The following is a 16,786-nucleotide window of genomic DNA, read 5'->3' as shown; positions in this document are numbered from 1 at the left end:
GTGAGTATATCTTACTGCCTCTTCTTATCTAAAGACAGGATTTTTACATGTACAAATGGCTGGGCCCACACATTCAGTGGGCCTCTTTTTTTTCTGGTCTGCTGAAAATTTGGTTTGATGAGTATTTGTGCCCTGCTTGTGTAATTGATGGTACTCTTCATGAGAGAACTAAAGCCTACTGTAATGGGCAGTTTCCATGATGGGTCATTATATTCTGCCTGCTTAAAATGCCCCCTGTAGTTTCCATTAGAGATGGTTTATTTTAAATACAGCCCTGCTGGAGTTCAGTAGTCCCTGTCCTGGAGGTGGAAATTCAGACAGATCTGCAATTGTCCTAGCTGTGAACCACACATTTCTTCAACCCTTTCTGGGGTTGCAAGTTTCATTTTAAGAGGGGAGAGTACCTATGCTGCTCTCTTGGGAGTGGGGGTGAGGTGGTCTACCGTGCATCAGTATCGTTTTCTTTCCCCGCCCTTAGTTGAAGTCAGGTTTGTGCAGGCTCCGGCGGCAGACACTCCGGCTGCTTGCACAGAACTACTCAAATCCAAACCAGGCTTCTCCATCCGGACTACATCTCCCAGAACCCCTTGCGATGTCAGCCCATGCAGCCTCCCCTCCCAGCTGGCTGCTATCGGAAGTAGTCCGCCCGGCAGCCTCAGGAGCGGGCGCTTCCCAGAGATGCCTCTGCTGATTAACGGGGATCGGATCGACCTGGCCCAGCCCCCGGGGGAGCTGATCCGCAACTACTCGCACCTGGAGGTAAGGGGACGGGGGCTGCGGCAGGGGTGCAGGGAAGGAAGGGCAGCCCCAGCGGGGAGGCAGGAGGGTTGTCGGACTCCAGCCAGGAAGGCTGCAGTGCCCAGTTGGAGGGAGTAGGTTTGTGCCATCTCCCGAGCTGGCCGGGGTGGAGCAGGCTTTGGACGGGAGGCCCCTCTCCTCTAATGAGAAGTCCAGAGCCTATTGGCTTTGACGGGGGAAAAGGGGAGTTTACCAATGTCACAGGTAACTTACCAAGTAGGATGGGGGTCTGTACGCCTGTTTGGCGCTCTCAGTGGGCTAAATGCCCTGGCCCAGGGTATATGCAGTTTTGTCGCGATGTGGGTCCCAGGATATTAAAGAGAAAAGGTGGGAGATGTAACATCTTTTACTGGACCGACTTCTGTTGGTGAGAGAGACCAGCTCTGGAGCCAGACCTTGTCTCTCTGGCATAGGGTGCTCTCCGGTGTTGGAGGCATGCAACCCCCCCCCCCCCAGTGTGGGGTGCTGGGTGGGAGGGCAGAAGCCCTGATGTGGTGCCCGCATGTTGGAGGCATGGACATCCTGGCATGTGGTGTTCTTGGGGGCCCAGAAGCCCTGATACAGGGTGTTCTGGCATGGGCAGTGCAGGGGCATAGATGTCCAGCTATGGGTATGGGAGGGAGGGTCTTTATGCATCATCAAGAAGCAAAAAAGCCCAAGCTCTATTTCCCCCCCCCCTTCCCGTACTAGAGAATGCTATCGTGTTATAGCCACTGGAAATGGAGAACCCCTATTGAATCATCAAGTCCATACCCTGTAATAATGTTTCTGGCTAGATTCTCACAGTACTGAGCCCCTGCAGCTCCCAAATCAGGCTATGCATAGCCAGTCTTAGACATTGCTAGAACAAAACAGACTCAAGTTTGTGATTGGGTATTAAAGTAAATCAGTGTTGAATGATGTGTGTGGTCAGCTTCAGGAAACAGAGTACTCAGTAACAGTTTGGTTTATGGGAAGGAGGGTTACATAATGTTTTGTGGAGCGTAGCTGAGCAAATATCACTAGAATCTATCCCTCTACTGCATTCAAGCCAGCGGGAGGAGTTTCTTACCAGCTAAAGAAATGAACATAGTGTTTGTGCTTCCAAGACCGCTTCTATGGGGAGACCCAGAGTCATTTGAGCAATCCAGGGTTTGCTGGTACAATAGACTTTGGTTCATTCTCCAAATAGGAGGCTTATGTATGTTAATTCTCTAGTACTAATATAATAATAATAATTAATAATAATTAATAAAGATTTATAATGAATGAAATCATCAAATAAAAACAACTTACAAGTAATCAAGTTGATTATTTTGTTCATATCTTCTGGTATTTTAGCTCTAGATTGTGATTACCTTACTCACCCTGAACAGTACTTTCCTCCATAAGGAGTCCTTTTGACTTTAGCAGGACTACTCATGTTGCATCATGCTATTTGCTAGATGTGTGTAAGGTTATCACAGTCAAGCCTTTAAAAATTATCCTTTGTGAATGTCTCTTAAAAGCATCCAAGATAACAACTATAGGGAAGCTAATAGATCTGACTTAAATATTTAACTGTTCTAGTCATAGCAGTAGACTGAGCACAGGTCTAGGAGCCAGAAACTGCTGAGTTCAGCTCTTGTACTGATTGATGATTATGTGGCCTTGGTCAAGTCCCTTTCTTTTTCTCTCTCTCCATTTTTAAAGTGGGGATGACAGACTCTTTGTGTCTGAGGTGATGTGAAGATTAACTGGTTAATGTTTGGAAAAAGCCTCGAGGATGTAAAACGCTCTTCTTTCTTGCCACTTACCTCTTTGGGGATCAATGACTTTTATAGCCTTCTTCCAAAACTCATGATTGTAGGCTTGGCTGTTGTGGAAACCAGTCACACTCAGGTCTGCTGATATCCAATCCATGTTCCGAGTCTTTGGCCTCCCCCTTTGTTACTGAAGATGTAAAACACCATGAAATGTAAGTATTTATGGTGAATCTCAGCCTTCATGGTCTTCCCGGAACTGCCACCTGATTCCCTCTGTTTTCCAAAGGCCTGGTTGGGTCGGTGTCCATTCTAGTACTTGCTGTACCTGCTCTTTCAGCCATTTTAGTCTGAGTGCAATTTATTTACAGGAGAAAGCAAGAGTTCTAAGAGGCCAACCTGCTCAAACAGTGGGACCCAAAGGACTTCTATACATCCAGCAAAGAGAGTTTGCAGTGACCACCCCTAAAGATGGTACGTGGGGATGCAATAATGTTAGCTATTGAAGCAACAGGCATGACGGCCAAATTCTTACTGTATTTCTCTCCTTTAAAACAGGTTCCGTGTCCATCCTTGGGTCTGATGATGCAACTACGTGCCACTTGGTGGTGCTCAGGCACACAGGTATCATAAAGGAAACCTGGACCATGAGATGCATGTTTCTCAAATAATGGCTGTGTAATGACTGTTATTTCATATGGAATTTCCACATTTGATGTATTGAGCTTGCACTGGGTGTTCTAATTCATTTATTCTAGTTTGCATGGGTCACGTTTTAAGAAACCTTGCTATTACCAGCCTGCATTACCTTCGGCAGCATACACTAGAACTGCATGTTCACTCTAACCCTTAGGGTACGTCTACACTACGGGGGGGGGGGAGGGGGGATCGATTTCAGATACGCAAATTCAGCTACGGGAATAGCGTAGCTGAATTCAACGTATCTGATCCGACTTACCCCGCTGTGAGGACGGCGGCAAATCGACCGCCGTGGCTCCCCCGTCGACGGCGCTTACTCCTACCTGGGCTGGTGGAGTACACGCGTCGATTCGGGGATCGATTATCGCGTCCCGACGAGACGCGATAAATCGATCCCCAAGAGATCGATTTTCTACCGCCGATCCCGGCGGGTAGTGAAGACCAGCCCTTAGACCACAGGAGTCTGCTTTGTTGGTTAAGTAAGTGACTTGTCTAGTGTCATACAGTGACCCAGGGCCTGTCTATGCTAAAGAATTTAGATCGATCCAGATTTAGACTGAAAAATCCACCCCCTTGTGCAACGAAGTTAAACCGACCGAAGTCCCTGTGTAGATAGCACTACGTCAGCAGAAGAATTCTTCCATTGACCTAGCTACTGCCTCTTGGGGAGGTGGATTACCTATGTTGGCGGAAGAACCACTCCTGTTGGTATAGGTCAGGGGTTCTCAAACTTCTGTGCACTGCGACCCCCTTTTGACAATAAAAATTACTACATGACCCCAGGACGGGGGACCGAAGCCTGAGCCCGCCCGAGCCCAACTGACTTTGGGAGGGGGGGGCAAAGCTGAAGCCAAAGGGCTTCAGCCCCAGGCAGGGGGCCTGTAACCTGAGTCCCAACACACAGCGCTGAAACCCTCAGGCTTTGGGTGGTGGGACTCAAGCTACGGCTTCGGCCCTGGGCCCCAGCAAGTCTAAGCCAGCCCTGGTGACCCACTTTGGGGTCCCGCCCCACAGCTTGAGAACTGCTGGTATAGGTAGTGTCTATGCTGAAGTGCTGCAGTAGTGTTTCAAGTGTAGACAAGCCCTTAGTGACAGAGATGGGAATGGAACTCAGTCCCTTGCTCTTATGAAGGCAGCACAGGAGACCTAGTGGTTTCAACAGGATATTGGGAATCAGGAGACTGAGGTTCTGTTCCTGACTACACTGAATTTGTGTGATATCAGACAAGTCACTTAATCTATTTAGTGTCAGTTTCTCCTCCTGTAAAATCTGGATCCGGTTTATCCATTTTATAACCTACTCTACAGAATGACAAAGTTTTTGTTGCTGTTGTACAGAGCTGTGGTCAGGTAAATGTTTGCTTATTGCCCGCCTTTCAGGGAGTGGGGCTACCTGCTTGACACACTGTGATGGATCCAGCACGCAAGCCGAGGTGTCGCTGATTATGAGTGCAGTAAAATCTTTTTCTAATGACACAGAATGTGGAAGGTCAGCTCTGCTCTATTATGTCTTGTATACGGTACTTCACAGGGGTCACTGTTGTGTGTAAGCTGGGAAATTCTAAATGTGATCATTTGGGGCTCAGATAAAGAATTAGCGGCTTGCTGAGCCAGGGCAGGAAAACACATCTCAACAAGGTACTGTTTTCACAGTGATATTTTTTTTGCCTACTGGCATTGTTACAGATTTAATAGCTTTTCTTGTTCTTGATTTACTCAGAACCATCGACGTTTGTATGTATATATTATTTTTGTAGTTCTTTTAGCAGCGCTTTAATTTAAAGCGTGAGTCTGCTTTGAATAGTGTCTCTGTAAAACTGCCATTGTGAGGTTCCATGTTTATTGGGTCTCAGTGATTTCCATCTCAAATGTGCTTAGTTTCACAAATGGATTTTTGCTTTTTTTTAAAAACTGTTGGTTCTGTAAACTCATCCTGGGATCTGAGTTAATCTGGAAGTTTCTGGCTTGCACATAAAACAATAAAGATTCTGAATCAGAATTTAGTTATAAATTCTGTTGCTGTTGTGGGAGCCAGAAAAGAATCCAGCTTAATTCCTTTTGATTGTGTTTACTCCTGTTAGACCTGTAGAGGCAAAACTTGGTAAAGTCGGCAGATACAATGCTGAATACACCTGGTCCAAGACTTACTCAAAAGCAAGTAGTTGCTTTTGAGTATCTTACTTGAAACACCTTAAAGGGGCCTGATTTTCAGCTGGTGACTCCTCAGCACTTTCCAAGAATTGGGTCCCTTTACGGGGTCCCCTGAAGTTGGATACCTGAAAATCACTAGTCACTTTTGAAGAGCTTGGCCACGGAGAACAGACCTATAGAGTGAAAGAGGAGCCATATTTACACAGACGTCTCACCAAGACCCCTATCTTAAGGTTTGCGTGAGTTGTAAGGAAGTCACTGGAGTACATTTAATTGATCTTTGTTGAGAAGCTTAAAACATAGCTTTGTAATTTAAGGTCCAGTCCTGTGAGGAGCTGAGTACGTGTAAATCCCATCAAGCTCAGTGGCAACTTCCCATGTTCAGTGCCTCTCAGATTCAAGTCCTTAGTTTGTGTTGCTCATCTGATATTCCCTATAGTGTCCAGAACAAAGAGGTTACTCACATTAGGTCATGAGGTAATACACAATCAACTGGCGCATGTGACTGTAATAAATGAGCCTTCTCTAATGATCACTGTACGGTGTGGGCTGGGGATTGTATTGAAAAGCTATTCACATTGGGATGTCTTTTTAATTGCTGTTTCCTGTTATTCCATCTCTGTTTGTTAGGCTGGAAGTTCACCTAGTTGGAGGTTTCAATGATGATAGGCAGTTATCACAAAAACTTACTAATCAGCTTCTTAGTAAGTTCATATTTTTTCCATTCTCATGTCCAAAAACTAGAATTCTGGCTGGATTTGGGGTGTGTGTGTGTGTGTGTGTGATCTTAATCCTCAATTATACAGTAGAAAAAAATCTTGGATTTGAGTTTTTCTCCATTTGGGAATTTGAAGTGCGGCATGTGTTTATACATGGGGATGGTGCAGTGAGATGATTTACACATGTACTATATATATGTGTGACATGCTGTATGATCTTGGGCAAGTCTCTTCTCTCTCTGTACCTATATTTACCCATATATAAAATGGGTATTACTAATGAATGTACCCTGCTAAATGTGTAACAAACTAAACCTGAGATCACAATGCCAGAGCTACCTTAAACAAATGCTTGTAAGAGGAATAAAATGTTGATAAACAAGGCTTTCTCTTTAACAACTTTCTGCCCTTGCCAATGGCCAGTTGTGTAAATTACTGTTGTATAGAGTAGCTTTCTCTTTATTTTATAAGAGCAAGATATTGAGACATATCTGGAAAACACACACTGGTCCATTATCTGTATCAAGAACAATGGAGTGGGAGATTTCCTGCTAGTAATGAGGGCCTCACGTCTAATCTGCAGTGCACAGCATTGATATACCCCATAGTTTATATGCAGCACATGCCTTGACATGAGTCAGTTTTATACCTTGCTGCTACTGTTGTTGCTGTAGGAACATTTGATCTCCAGCAAGATGATGTCCATTTAGTGACTTTCTGTGTGACAGGTAAGAGTTTCAATGTTTTCCCTTTTGTAAAAGTATGTTTAGTCTTTGAAATAAATGTGAGGCTCTTCATTTTAGGAGAGGCAACCTTTCGATCTGGCCTGTAAGCTTTGTGAGTCTGTGAGCTCTAGGCACATGAGGGCTTATTGCCTACAGTGTTTTTTGCTGTTGTATACTGATCTGTTCATTTTAGTTGGGTACTCCAGAGTCAGTATTCTGGAAGTAGTGATTTACCACAGCACACTGCAGGAAGGGCAATGGCTAGGGCTTCTCTTCCCAGAAGTGCTACGGCAACTTGCAGTTGCTAATAGGACCTGTGGAAATAGCTGAAGTATTTCACCCATGTGGTCCTGTGAGCACTCCAAATTTTAGACGTTTGTGTTTCTGCTGGGAAGGAAACCTAAACCCATCTAGATTGCAGCAGACAGATGAATGAAGTGCGTAGGAGACACATGCCCCAAATTATTGTTCTTTTATCATCCTTTCCCTCTGTCCCCTCTTCGGTTTCCTTTTTCCAATTCAAGTCTGATTATTTTTGATGTCTCCTCATTTTCAGTGAGAACAAGAGCTGTATTTTCACACTGGCTGTAGCTTAAACCTTTGAAACATGGCATCATTACAGCTGTATGTTTTTGGCATGTGAAATTGAGGGGCCAATAGCTTTGTCTAGAGCCAGTCATGGTGTGGGCAGAAGAGTTACACCTTTCCCATGCTGCCCTTGTCAATGCATTTTAATCCTGAGCAGCTGTTTCAGTCCCAGGCCTGTTAGGATGTGAATGATTTCTATGGTGTATTCAGAGTAGCAGCCGTGTTAGTCTGTATCCGCAAAAAGAACAGGAGTGATTTTATATAGTCTGGTTCTGTTCTGTGGATAAATGTTCACCAAAGATAAGGATTAATTCAGAACTGGCATAAGCAGTTGCCATTCTTCTGAGATGGAACTACCCTGACTGTGTCTGAATTTGTCCTGTATACCATGATAATAGCCATGGTATAAAAACATAAATAGATAAACTCACTTCACTTGAGTTAAACAAGGATATGAACCCAAGTCTTCAGTTCCCTTGTGGCTGCTTTATGTTGCATGTCCCACAATTTTTTATTTTTTTATTTTTTTTTGGTAAGGTCTGGGCACCTCCCTGCCTAAAGCTAAACTAACGCTGCTTGGAAATAAACATGATGATAGTGGCTGGATTATTTGACATATTTGTTCTTTTTGAAACAGAATTAAATGATAGGAAGGAAAAGGACAATCATTTCCCAATCATTTATGGAATAGGTGAGTACAATGCATCTTGTATACTATTTTAAACTGGTTGCTGTTCAGACTTGTAAAGGTAACACATTTGCCAGCCAAGGCTAATATAGAAGATATAAAATACCCTGGTGCACAGATCAGTGTAGCTCTGATGCTAACTCTGGTAGGACAGGGCTGCTGTTAATACCACTCAGACTGGCTTTGCTAGACACTGAAGATGTACTGCTGCTTGGGAAATGCCTTTGGAAAGGGTCCTCTTGGTCAGGAGCATGTGTATATTTTTTTCTTTTCCTTTTAATGAGATCATAGAGCCCGAAGGGTTATTTCATGGCATTTAGCTGAACTATTGGCCTGCAGTGAGCTAGACTACTTGATCCTTTGCCTTTTCTGTTTGGAGTCCAACTCCTTTCTGCTGGGTTTAGTTGATTTTGTTCTCTTCCTTTTTTTTCTTTCTTCTAACTACTTTCAGTTTGTGATCTTTATACCACTATAGGAATACAATTTGTCCAAAAATTGTATTCCCATAGTCGTATCTTCAAATTGACCATATTCTTTTAAACTTTCCTCGGGGCTGCTAGAAACCCAATAGCACTGTGAAAATACAAGTGAACCAGAAAGTGTTTCTCTGTCATAGCCTTTGATATTAGTGTCTGATAAGTTCTGAAATTCATCTTTGTCTGTGCCAAAGAGCGCTGTTGGTCTGGAATGCTGTGTTTGTGGGGGGATGGACATTTTAAATGACGTCATTAGCTGGTTAACTGTGTCTTATTCAAACCATTTTCTCCCCAGCTGTGAATGTTAAAACAGCAGAGATTTTCCATGCAACTTTTCCAGATAAGGGACCAGATGAGGATTTGCGTTCAGCCCGTATGTTAACAGGAGCACCAGTGAGTGAATACATACACACACACATACACGCACACACACACTTTTATTTATATATATATATATATAAAAATGTGTGTATTGGTGGGGGGAGGGGAGAACAACTCTTAAGAGAAAAATACTCCTGATATTTTGTCTGTGGCAGAAACTAATAGTTACTCCTTAAGGAGAAATTACTCTTATGATAAAATACTGCCAGTTTGTGGTTGTGTAATCAGAGACCAACACTGGACATACCAGCCAATATCTGTACTACAGCAGCTGCTGGTACCTGATGGAAAACTTCGACAAGTATTCTATTTGGAAACAAGGACAGACTTCAGTATTTGTATTAAAGTAGCTCCAGGAGGCCTCAGCTGAGATCAGAGTACCACTGTGCTAGATGCTGGACAGTCAGTCCCTGGCAGAGGAAGGGTGAGAGAGGGGTAGTGGTGTTAATCCAGTTTTACAGACCTGGAATTGAGGTACAGAGACTAACTGACTTGCCTGAGTCACACAGGAAGTCTGTGGCAGAGCTGGGAATTGAACCCAGCTCTCTTCGGTCCACACGATCTCTCAGACGCAGGCGTGCTACATAAAGACACTGCTTTCGTCCAAAGGCTAACGACTTCAGTAAGAAGACACTCGCACAAGGAAGTATTTGCAGGCTCTTGACCCATGTCTACTAAACCATAACAGGGGAACACCCTCCACTGTCCCCAGGATCATGGTGTAGAAGCAGCTGGAATATCTGTGAGTTTAAGGTTTGCCACTTACGATCTTGAGCCCAAAATTCTGGCACAAAAAGGCTATTTCGCCTCTTGGATAAGGGCAGAGCAGCTGTTTTGTCCAATCGTTTGGTTAACTCAGGGCAGAGCAGGGAGGGAGAGTTGTCCACCCTGCAGTGCTGCTACACACACACACAAGGGAGCTGAAACAAGACAAGCAGTGAAGGAGAGGTAGATGGCTGAACAGGACAGGAGCAGGGGACACTGAAGAATAGTCTGGCCTAGGACAGGAGCTGCAGTTTGTTGCATATCAAAGGGTGGGGGAAGTAGCTGTGGAGCCAGCTCTAAGCTCATTCCCCTTCACGGCATGGTGGGTTCAGTTCACTTACTGCTGCTCAATTTCAATAGGGAAACCCTCAACGTCTGTTCCCTGTTACAGATGACTAATATTTATGATGCAAAGAGAGAGCAACTCCACATTGGACCTTACTTCTGGATGCCTTTCCCACACGTGGACTTCTGGTTGGAGCAGGATGATAAACAGATATTACAGGTAACTGAAGTTACAAAAATGTGTTTTGTGCTAGCATTCCGTCAGCCCTGATGGCTTTTCTGTGCAGTGCTGAAAGGGGGGTGCATTTTGTCTAGGCCAGAAATTAAAGCTAGAGGCACCAGTAGCCATGTAATGTTCTTATCCATCTGGTTTGAAATAGCTCATGACACCATCTTGTTTTTCAGAATCTTTCCACATCGCCTCTGGCTGAACCACCCCACTTTGTTTCCCACCTTAGATCCGCATTGCTATTTTTAAAAGAGCATCCATTTCCCGATGACTCCCTGTTTCCTAACAGGAAACCTCGACTTTATAAAAAGACTGAAGAAGGTTTATGGGAGAGACTGTTTTGAAACAATTTAATGTTGAGGCAAACACTGGAGGACACGCTTTGGGAAAGCACAGCCTTGCCAAAAATGTGGCTACTTTGCTGCAAGGAGCATCTTTCTGAATCCATGTTGGTCAAATTCCCTGCTGGCCCTGAGATCAGACTAGCCTTGTTTAAGGCTTTTCAAAGTAATATTTTGGCAGAGGTGCATGTGTTTGCCCTGTTACTTACATAAGGGAGTGAATGTTTACTACTAAAGTCAATATTTTCTTGTTTTCAGATGTGCCCTTCCCCATTTTTACTTTTGGTGCTAATCAGTTGTATATTAAGGCCTTCTGCAAAATCTACCTAGAGAGAGATTTAATATGCACTTGCCCTTTCAAAAGTGCTTTTTCAAGCTGGGACTAAGTGTCCCCTTAAATACAATTTGAAGTATAAAATGCATACAAACTTATTCATTGGTAATTGGGTTTTTTGAGAGAGATTTATTTTAAACAGCCAAACATTAAGTCCTTGACTGAATAAATAAAAAAGAGTAAGTTTTGGTGATACAGATGAGATTTTTCACTAGTTGGCTGGGGGCTTTTCTACACTGAAAGATATAATCATTAACCTTGCAGGAATGATTGCTGAGCATAAGCCTTGAAAGCATATTTGTTAAACAGTGCCATTTTACCACTGCTGTTGGAGTAATAGTGTATGATTCAGTACAGCTCTTCAATTCTAAAAATGTCTATAATAATAAATCTTTATATTTACTAATAAGTAAACTGGCGATGTCACTAAACTTTGTCACTGGGCATCTTCTGTTAAAATAAACATTAAACTCAACTTTTCACCATTTGGGTTGTTTGCTTACTTGTTGCATTTCTCTGAAGCTTGGACAATGGAAATAAAACAGCTAAAGGTGCTCACTCACCACTACATTGTTTGGGTTGCAGAGACTACAGGAAAAGATGTAACGTCACATGCTGTGGGTGGAGTTTAAGAACATTCATGGAAATATTTCTGCTACTCTGATTGCTATTTTTTTTTAAACACCTCTTTAAACCCTACCTCGACCTTGATACTTTTTTACATTAAGAAGCTCCACGGAAGATGTCATGAAATACTTGTGAGGTTTGTCCCCTCTGTTTTGTGGGGACATATGTACATCCCTGCACTATGAAAACTTGACAGTTTGGTTATTCTGAAACTGTGGCAATTTTTGATAAGTAAATCTGTTTTAGTTGTCTATAATGACTACCTTCTACAACTCAAACTGTGAGACACTTAACAGCAGCTTTAAAAGCCCTAATAAGTTTTCAGTGTTGTAGATAATCTTGTTTCACAGGACTAAAATCATAGGTAAAGGATCACAAAATACAGTAAGTTATGGATTTCAGGTGAATTGTGTAGTTATTCATCTCTCAAATATTGTTTCATTTTCTTTTTGTACATCCACCTGTGAAGTCAGGGCAATGCTGAATTTGCTAATTACAACTTCAGTAGAATAATGAGGCCTATAATTCCATGTCCAGTAAGAAGAGTAGATTCACTGCTTGCAGTGCCAGGCATGGCATAGCAGCACTTGTCATCTAGTGCCCTTTGGTTAGGCCCTGGAGTGATCGCTCCTTGTCACTTGGCCCTCTGGCCAGGTCTGTTTTAAAGTCTCTTCCCTTAATCTGGGGTATCAGTATCCCACACAACATTGGTCATCAGCCTGCCATTTTCTCCCCTCCAGAGCTCCTCTTTTGTTCCACTGTATGAGTATAGTGGCCCCAGGGCTTCTCTCTGGAGTCTTTTAACCAAACTCAAAAGCAACTTCTGTCCTGCCCTGGGCCTGAAACTTAAACATCCTGGGTCCTCCCCACAGTAATGCTGAGTCTCGGGCTACCTTCCTCGAGCCTTGTCGGAGCCTTGAGTGAACTGGAAGTAGCAACAGTTGGAACACAGAGGCTGTGCAATATATGGATAGAGATTGTAGTAGAGGTGTTTGACACTCCAGTTTTTCTTTGGTACCTAGAACCACCACCCCCATCAGTCAAACACCTGTTTTCATAAACTACAGCACAGATTTTAGTGCAACTTTCTTCAACGGTAATTGAATTATCAGATACTGTAATTTGAAGAATCTTTATTGAAACATTCGGGTAATATCTAAAGTATGTAGCTCTAGTCCAACAAAACCACTAGTTCAGCAATTCCAAATATAAAAATATTAAATTAATTTTTGATTTTGCCCCCCACAAATATACCCATGTTAATGTACTTCATTACCAAATAAACTAATAAGGAAGACTAGTTGACTTAATTGTTTTTGTACTTAAGAAAAATTGCACTCTGTTTTATGAGAAATATCTGAAATTATAAACAAAGTTTGACTTAATATACTTTAACTACAGCTCCCCAGCCCCAGAGAATCAAAAACTGAAAAGTTGACAGTACATATAAATCAACAAAAAATCCTTAAAATATCACAATGCTATCCAATCCTGTTACCACTAGAGCCATCATGATGACCTACGCAAGGTAGTAATTTACGCACATCCTATTTATGAAAAGGAAATACTGGTGATAGTGTTAAGTCAATTTTGTAGGGCTGGATCCATTTTTTTTTAGTGTATCTGTTTTGCTTCTACACTGTAAAGTCAGTTTCTGCCGGTGAAAATACTTCTGAACATTAAACTTGTCTAATATCACACGTTAACAGATTATAAAGGAGCTATGTGCTGTAGTGTATGTAACCTATAATTTCTTCAATATGTACAATATCTACTAAAAGTTAGTTATGTTACTCAAAAATCAGAATAGTGTAGAAACCATCACCAACATGACTTTTTCAAGCTTTACTAACAAGTATCTTTAAAAATACATAACCAAAAAGAGTCCAGTAACTCTGTTCATAGGACCTGGTTATAGAGGGTGTGCAGCAGTAAATAAGGATAGATCTGTGTCATGCAGAGGCACTATTACTTTCTAAGAGGGTTAACAGAAGCCCTGTAAGATTAAGGAGCTTAACAAGTGGGCCAATTCATACAACAGCAAAAAAAAAAAAAAAAAAAAAAATTGATGGCAAAGTAGTATTTACATATTCATAATATACACACGTGTACATCCCTGTCACTCATTGCACCGCAACTGCTTGACAACCTTTTTAGTAAGAGGCAATGGATTTCTAATGAACATTAGGGATTAAAAAAGCAATGAGATGACGTGCACTACAGCTAGCATGACTACCTACTTTATTGTGCTTTTTTTTTTTTTTTTTTTAAGATTAAAATATAAAGGTGAGCAACTGGCAGGTTTATTGAATATTTTTAAATTAGGCCCACTTTACAAATATCACCAGGTGCATGCTTAACCTTAATTCAAATGTATGATCAACTCATTAAGCACTATAATGCCACCTGGATTCATACAATAACTGTCACTCTTTTGCCAAAAAATATTCCTTCAGGCAAATGTTTATAAGCCATTAAAATAAATCAGGTATTTTAATATCACTTTGGAGATAATGTATATAGGGTTGAAACAATTGTCATAAGTGTACAATAAAACAAGTTAACTGGCCCCTAGGGGAAAAAGCTTTGTTTTTAACTTGCTTTTGTGCAAAATCCCTGTTAACTGTGAATTACAGTAGTAGTTACTGTACTAACGTGTGGCACTGTTCACATTTTGAATACATCATAAACTTCCCTGCCGTACAGGGAATGTGGTTATTATACAAAGTCTTCATTCACAAAATCTGGATTTTATCTTAGACTTTCTTGTTCCTCTACTTTAGTGCAGTCATTTCCTGATCGTTGTGATTTGTCACTTTGCAGGTCTTCAGTTTTGTCATTTGTTACCTGTACGATCTCATTCTGCTGCTCCGCTTTCTCTGTCTCCACAGTCCCTTGCTCTTGTACAGTAGACACAGAATGGGAGAGTTGCTCCATCTTTTCCAAGTCATCAGTGTGACTAACTGAACTGGTCTCACTAAATCCATCAGAGCTTCTTAAAGATCTTTTAAAAAGCTTTTGACCTGTGGAAATGTTTAATGAATATAGCATTAGAAGGCAGTAAATGCACAGACTAATCAATACAAACTATAAGCCACATTTTAAAAAGCTGGCCTCTATTTTTAAAGCCGTGGATGCAATTTAGCACAGCATTTAAGTTCATTTAGACATACAAGCACAGATGTGTAACTGATGTAATCTGCACCAGTAAACAGTAACCCAGTTAAGGCTTGGCTGGATAAAGTGACTGTCAGTAAAAAGAGCAAAAGCCAAGGGACACATTACTTGATAAAACTGTTTTGGATGGGTAAATTACTACAACAGGTCACTGTGCCCCAAAGGATTAATGACCAACTAGAGAAGCTGACAGTCCAAACTAAAGTCAAACTTAAATCTGACCAGAGGAAAAAGGACACGACTGTCAGTATCGCTTTGCCAGCCTAGATTTGGCTAATCAACTCATTTACACAGTGAAAGGAAAAAAGCTCATCTTGCCTCTCCTGAGCAGATTTATGCTGTTGTGTGATTTCATCAGGGGTGAAAGTAAGTCCAGTGACTTAGCGGTACGCTGGGGCCAGCTCTGGCCCCCGGAAGGGGCGGGGCCTAGGGCAGAAGGGGCATAGCTGAGGGAGACAGAGCCAGCCCCAGCCCACCCTGTAAAGTAAGTGCCCCCCCGCCCCGGGGTAGCAGCAGCAGCCTGGGGCTCTGGGGGGCTATTTAAAGGGCCCAGGGCTCCCCTGCTTCTACCACCCCGGCCCTGTAAATAGCCACGGGAGCCCTGGGAAGCTATTTACAGGGCCGGGGCGGTAGAAGCAGCGGGAGCCCCGGACCTTTTAAATAGCTCACAGAGCCCTGCTGCCCTATCCCAGGGCTCCAGCAGTGGGGCTCCGGTGGCAATTTAAAGGGCCTAGGGCTCCAGCCCCTGCTGGGAGCCCCAGGGGAAGCCGGGCTGCACCGGTACGGCAAACCGGCTCTTGCCAGTACGCCGTACCGGGGTGTACCGGCTTACTTTCACCTCTGGATTTCATGCTAAGATATCATTACTTCCACAAAATACCACGTTTGTGTAGCACAGCAAAAAAAAAAAAAACGGCAGTGGCCAAAATAAATAAAATACATTGTCCTTGTTTTTTTGCGGTTGTGCGTTTGTTTTCTTGCTAATTTGCAAACTTCAGTAACCCTCAGTGTGAACTAGAGAATTTACAATTCTAGAATATTTTCCAGAGGAAAAAGCCCTGTGGTCAGAGGTAGTTATTGCTGTTTAGAAGGATAGCTACCTCCCCTGCAGTCCCAGGATTTATTCCTTCAGAGCACAATGGGGGTGGGAAAAGATGGATTTGAATGGTGCTCCATGGAATGTTTAGCTCCATTCTGGGTCTTTTTGACTGCTGCACTGGTCATTTAAAATCAACAGGAGGACAGGTATAATGACAAGACTACTTTCCTGATCATGTCAAACTAGAGCACTAATGTACAGTAACTCCTCACTTAAAGTCATTCTGGTTAATGTTGTTTCGTTGTTACATTGCTGATCAATTAGAGAACATGCTTGTTTAAAGTTGTGCAATGCCTTATAAACATCGTTTGGCAGCCGCCTGCTTCGTCCACTGCTTGCAAAAAGAGCAGCCCGTTGGAGCTAGCTGGTGGGGGCTTGGAACCAGGGTGGACCAGCAGCCCCCCCCCCCAATCAGCTCCCTGCTCCCCTAAGTTCCCTGTGCAGCAGCTGCCCGGCAGGCTATTAATTGCCTGCAGTTCAGCTGTCCCTTCCCCCACTGCCATGTGCTGCTTCTGCCCTCTGCCTTGGAGCTGCTCCCTGGAGCCTCCTGCTTGCTGTGCGGGGGAGGGGGGCGTGGGGGGGGAGGGGGGAGGGGTGCTAATGTCAGGGTGTCCCCCTCCCCTCTGCTCACCCCATCTCCATAGAGCAGGGGGGACATGGGAGGAAGCTTTCTGGGAACAGCGGCTGTCTCAACTTGCTGATCTACTTAAAAAGGCAATGTATTTAGAGGGGGGTCAGTGTACTTAAAGGGGCAATGCGCGTCTCTCTGTCTCTGTTGGCTGTCTTGCCTTGTAGAGTGTGAGGCTACATTAACAACAATGGGTTAACCCTTGAGGGCTCAGCCGAATGCTAGTTCATCATTGAGCAGCAAGGCATTCCCTGGGAAATATCCCACCCTCTGACTCCACCACCTCAACCAAGCCTCACAATCAGCATTGCTGTGTACAGTATTAAATTGTTTGTTTAAATATATATAAAAATAT

At 43.1% G+C, this 16,786-nt stretch overlaps 2 protein-coding genes across 3 annotated transcripts in view; one reads left to right on the top strand and one right to left on the bottom strand.

Annotated features, from left to right (window-relative positions):
* The first annotated feature begins 639 nt into the window (after positions 1 to 639).
* NTAN1 (N-terminal asparagine amidase) lies at positions 640 to 11,385 on the top strand. Of its 2 annotated transcripts, XM_065412006.1 has the most exons (10): positions 640 to 759; positions 2,891 to 2,993; positions 3,078 to 3,143; positions 4,599 to 4,707; positions 6,000 to 6,073; positions 6,763 to 6,816; positions 8,039 to 8,092; positions 8,861 to 8,958; positions 10,103 to 10,216; positions 10,402 to 11,385. In XM_065412006.1, exons 1-10 carry the CDS (start codon positions 679 to 681, stop codon positions 10,567 to 10,569), a joined length of 921 nt encoding a protein of 306 aa, XP_065268078.1. In that variant the 5' UTR covers positions 640 to 678; the 3' UTR covers positions 10,570 to 11,385. The 2 variants fall into 2 exon arrangements, with proteins under 2 accessions (XP_065268078.1, XP_065268079.1); XM_065412007.1 differs by lacking the exon at positions 2,891 to 2,993 and having other exon boundaries at positions 675 to 759.
* Positions 11,386 to 14,207: 2,822 nt separating this feature from the next.
* PDXDC1 (pyridoxal dependent decarboxylase domain containing 1) overlaps positions 14,208 to 16,786 on the bottom strand; it is a 46,811-nt gene continuing 44,232 nt past the window's right edge. The window contains exon 23 of the mRNA XM_065411627.1: positions 14,208 to 14,550. Within this exon, the coding sequence (XP_065267699.1) occupies positions 14,279 to 14,550 (272 nt within the window). The 3' untranslated portion in view covers positions 14,208 to 14,278. The remainder of the gene's footprint in view (positions 14,551 to 16,786) is intronic.

This window comes from Emys orbicularis, chromosome 10 (assembly GCF_028017835.1).
Source record: "Emys orbicularis isolate rEmyOrb1 chromosome 10, rEmyOrb1.hap1, whole genome shotgun sequence".
NCBI classification, from domain to species: domain Eukaryota; kingdom Metazoa; phylum Chordata; order Testudines; family Emydidae; genus Emys; species Emys orbicularis.
This window is presented reverse-complemented; position numbering and strand designations above follow the sequence as displayed.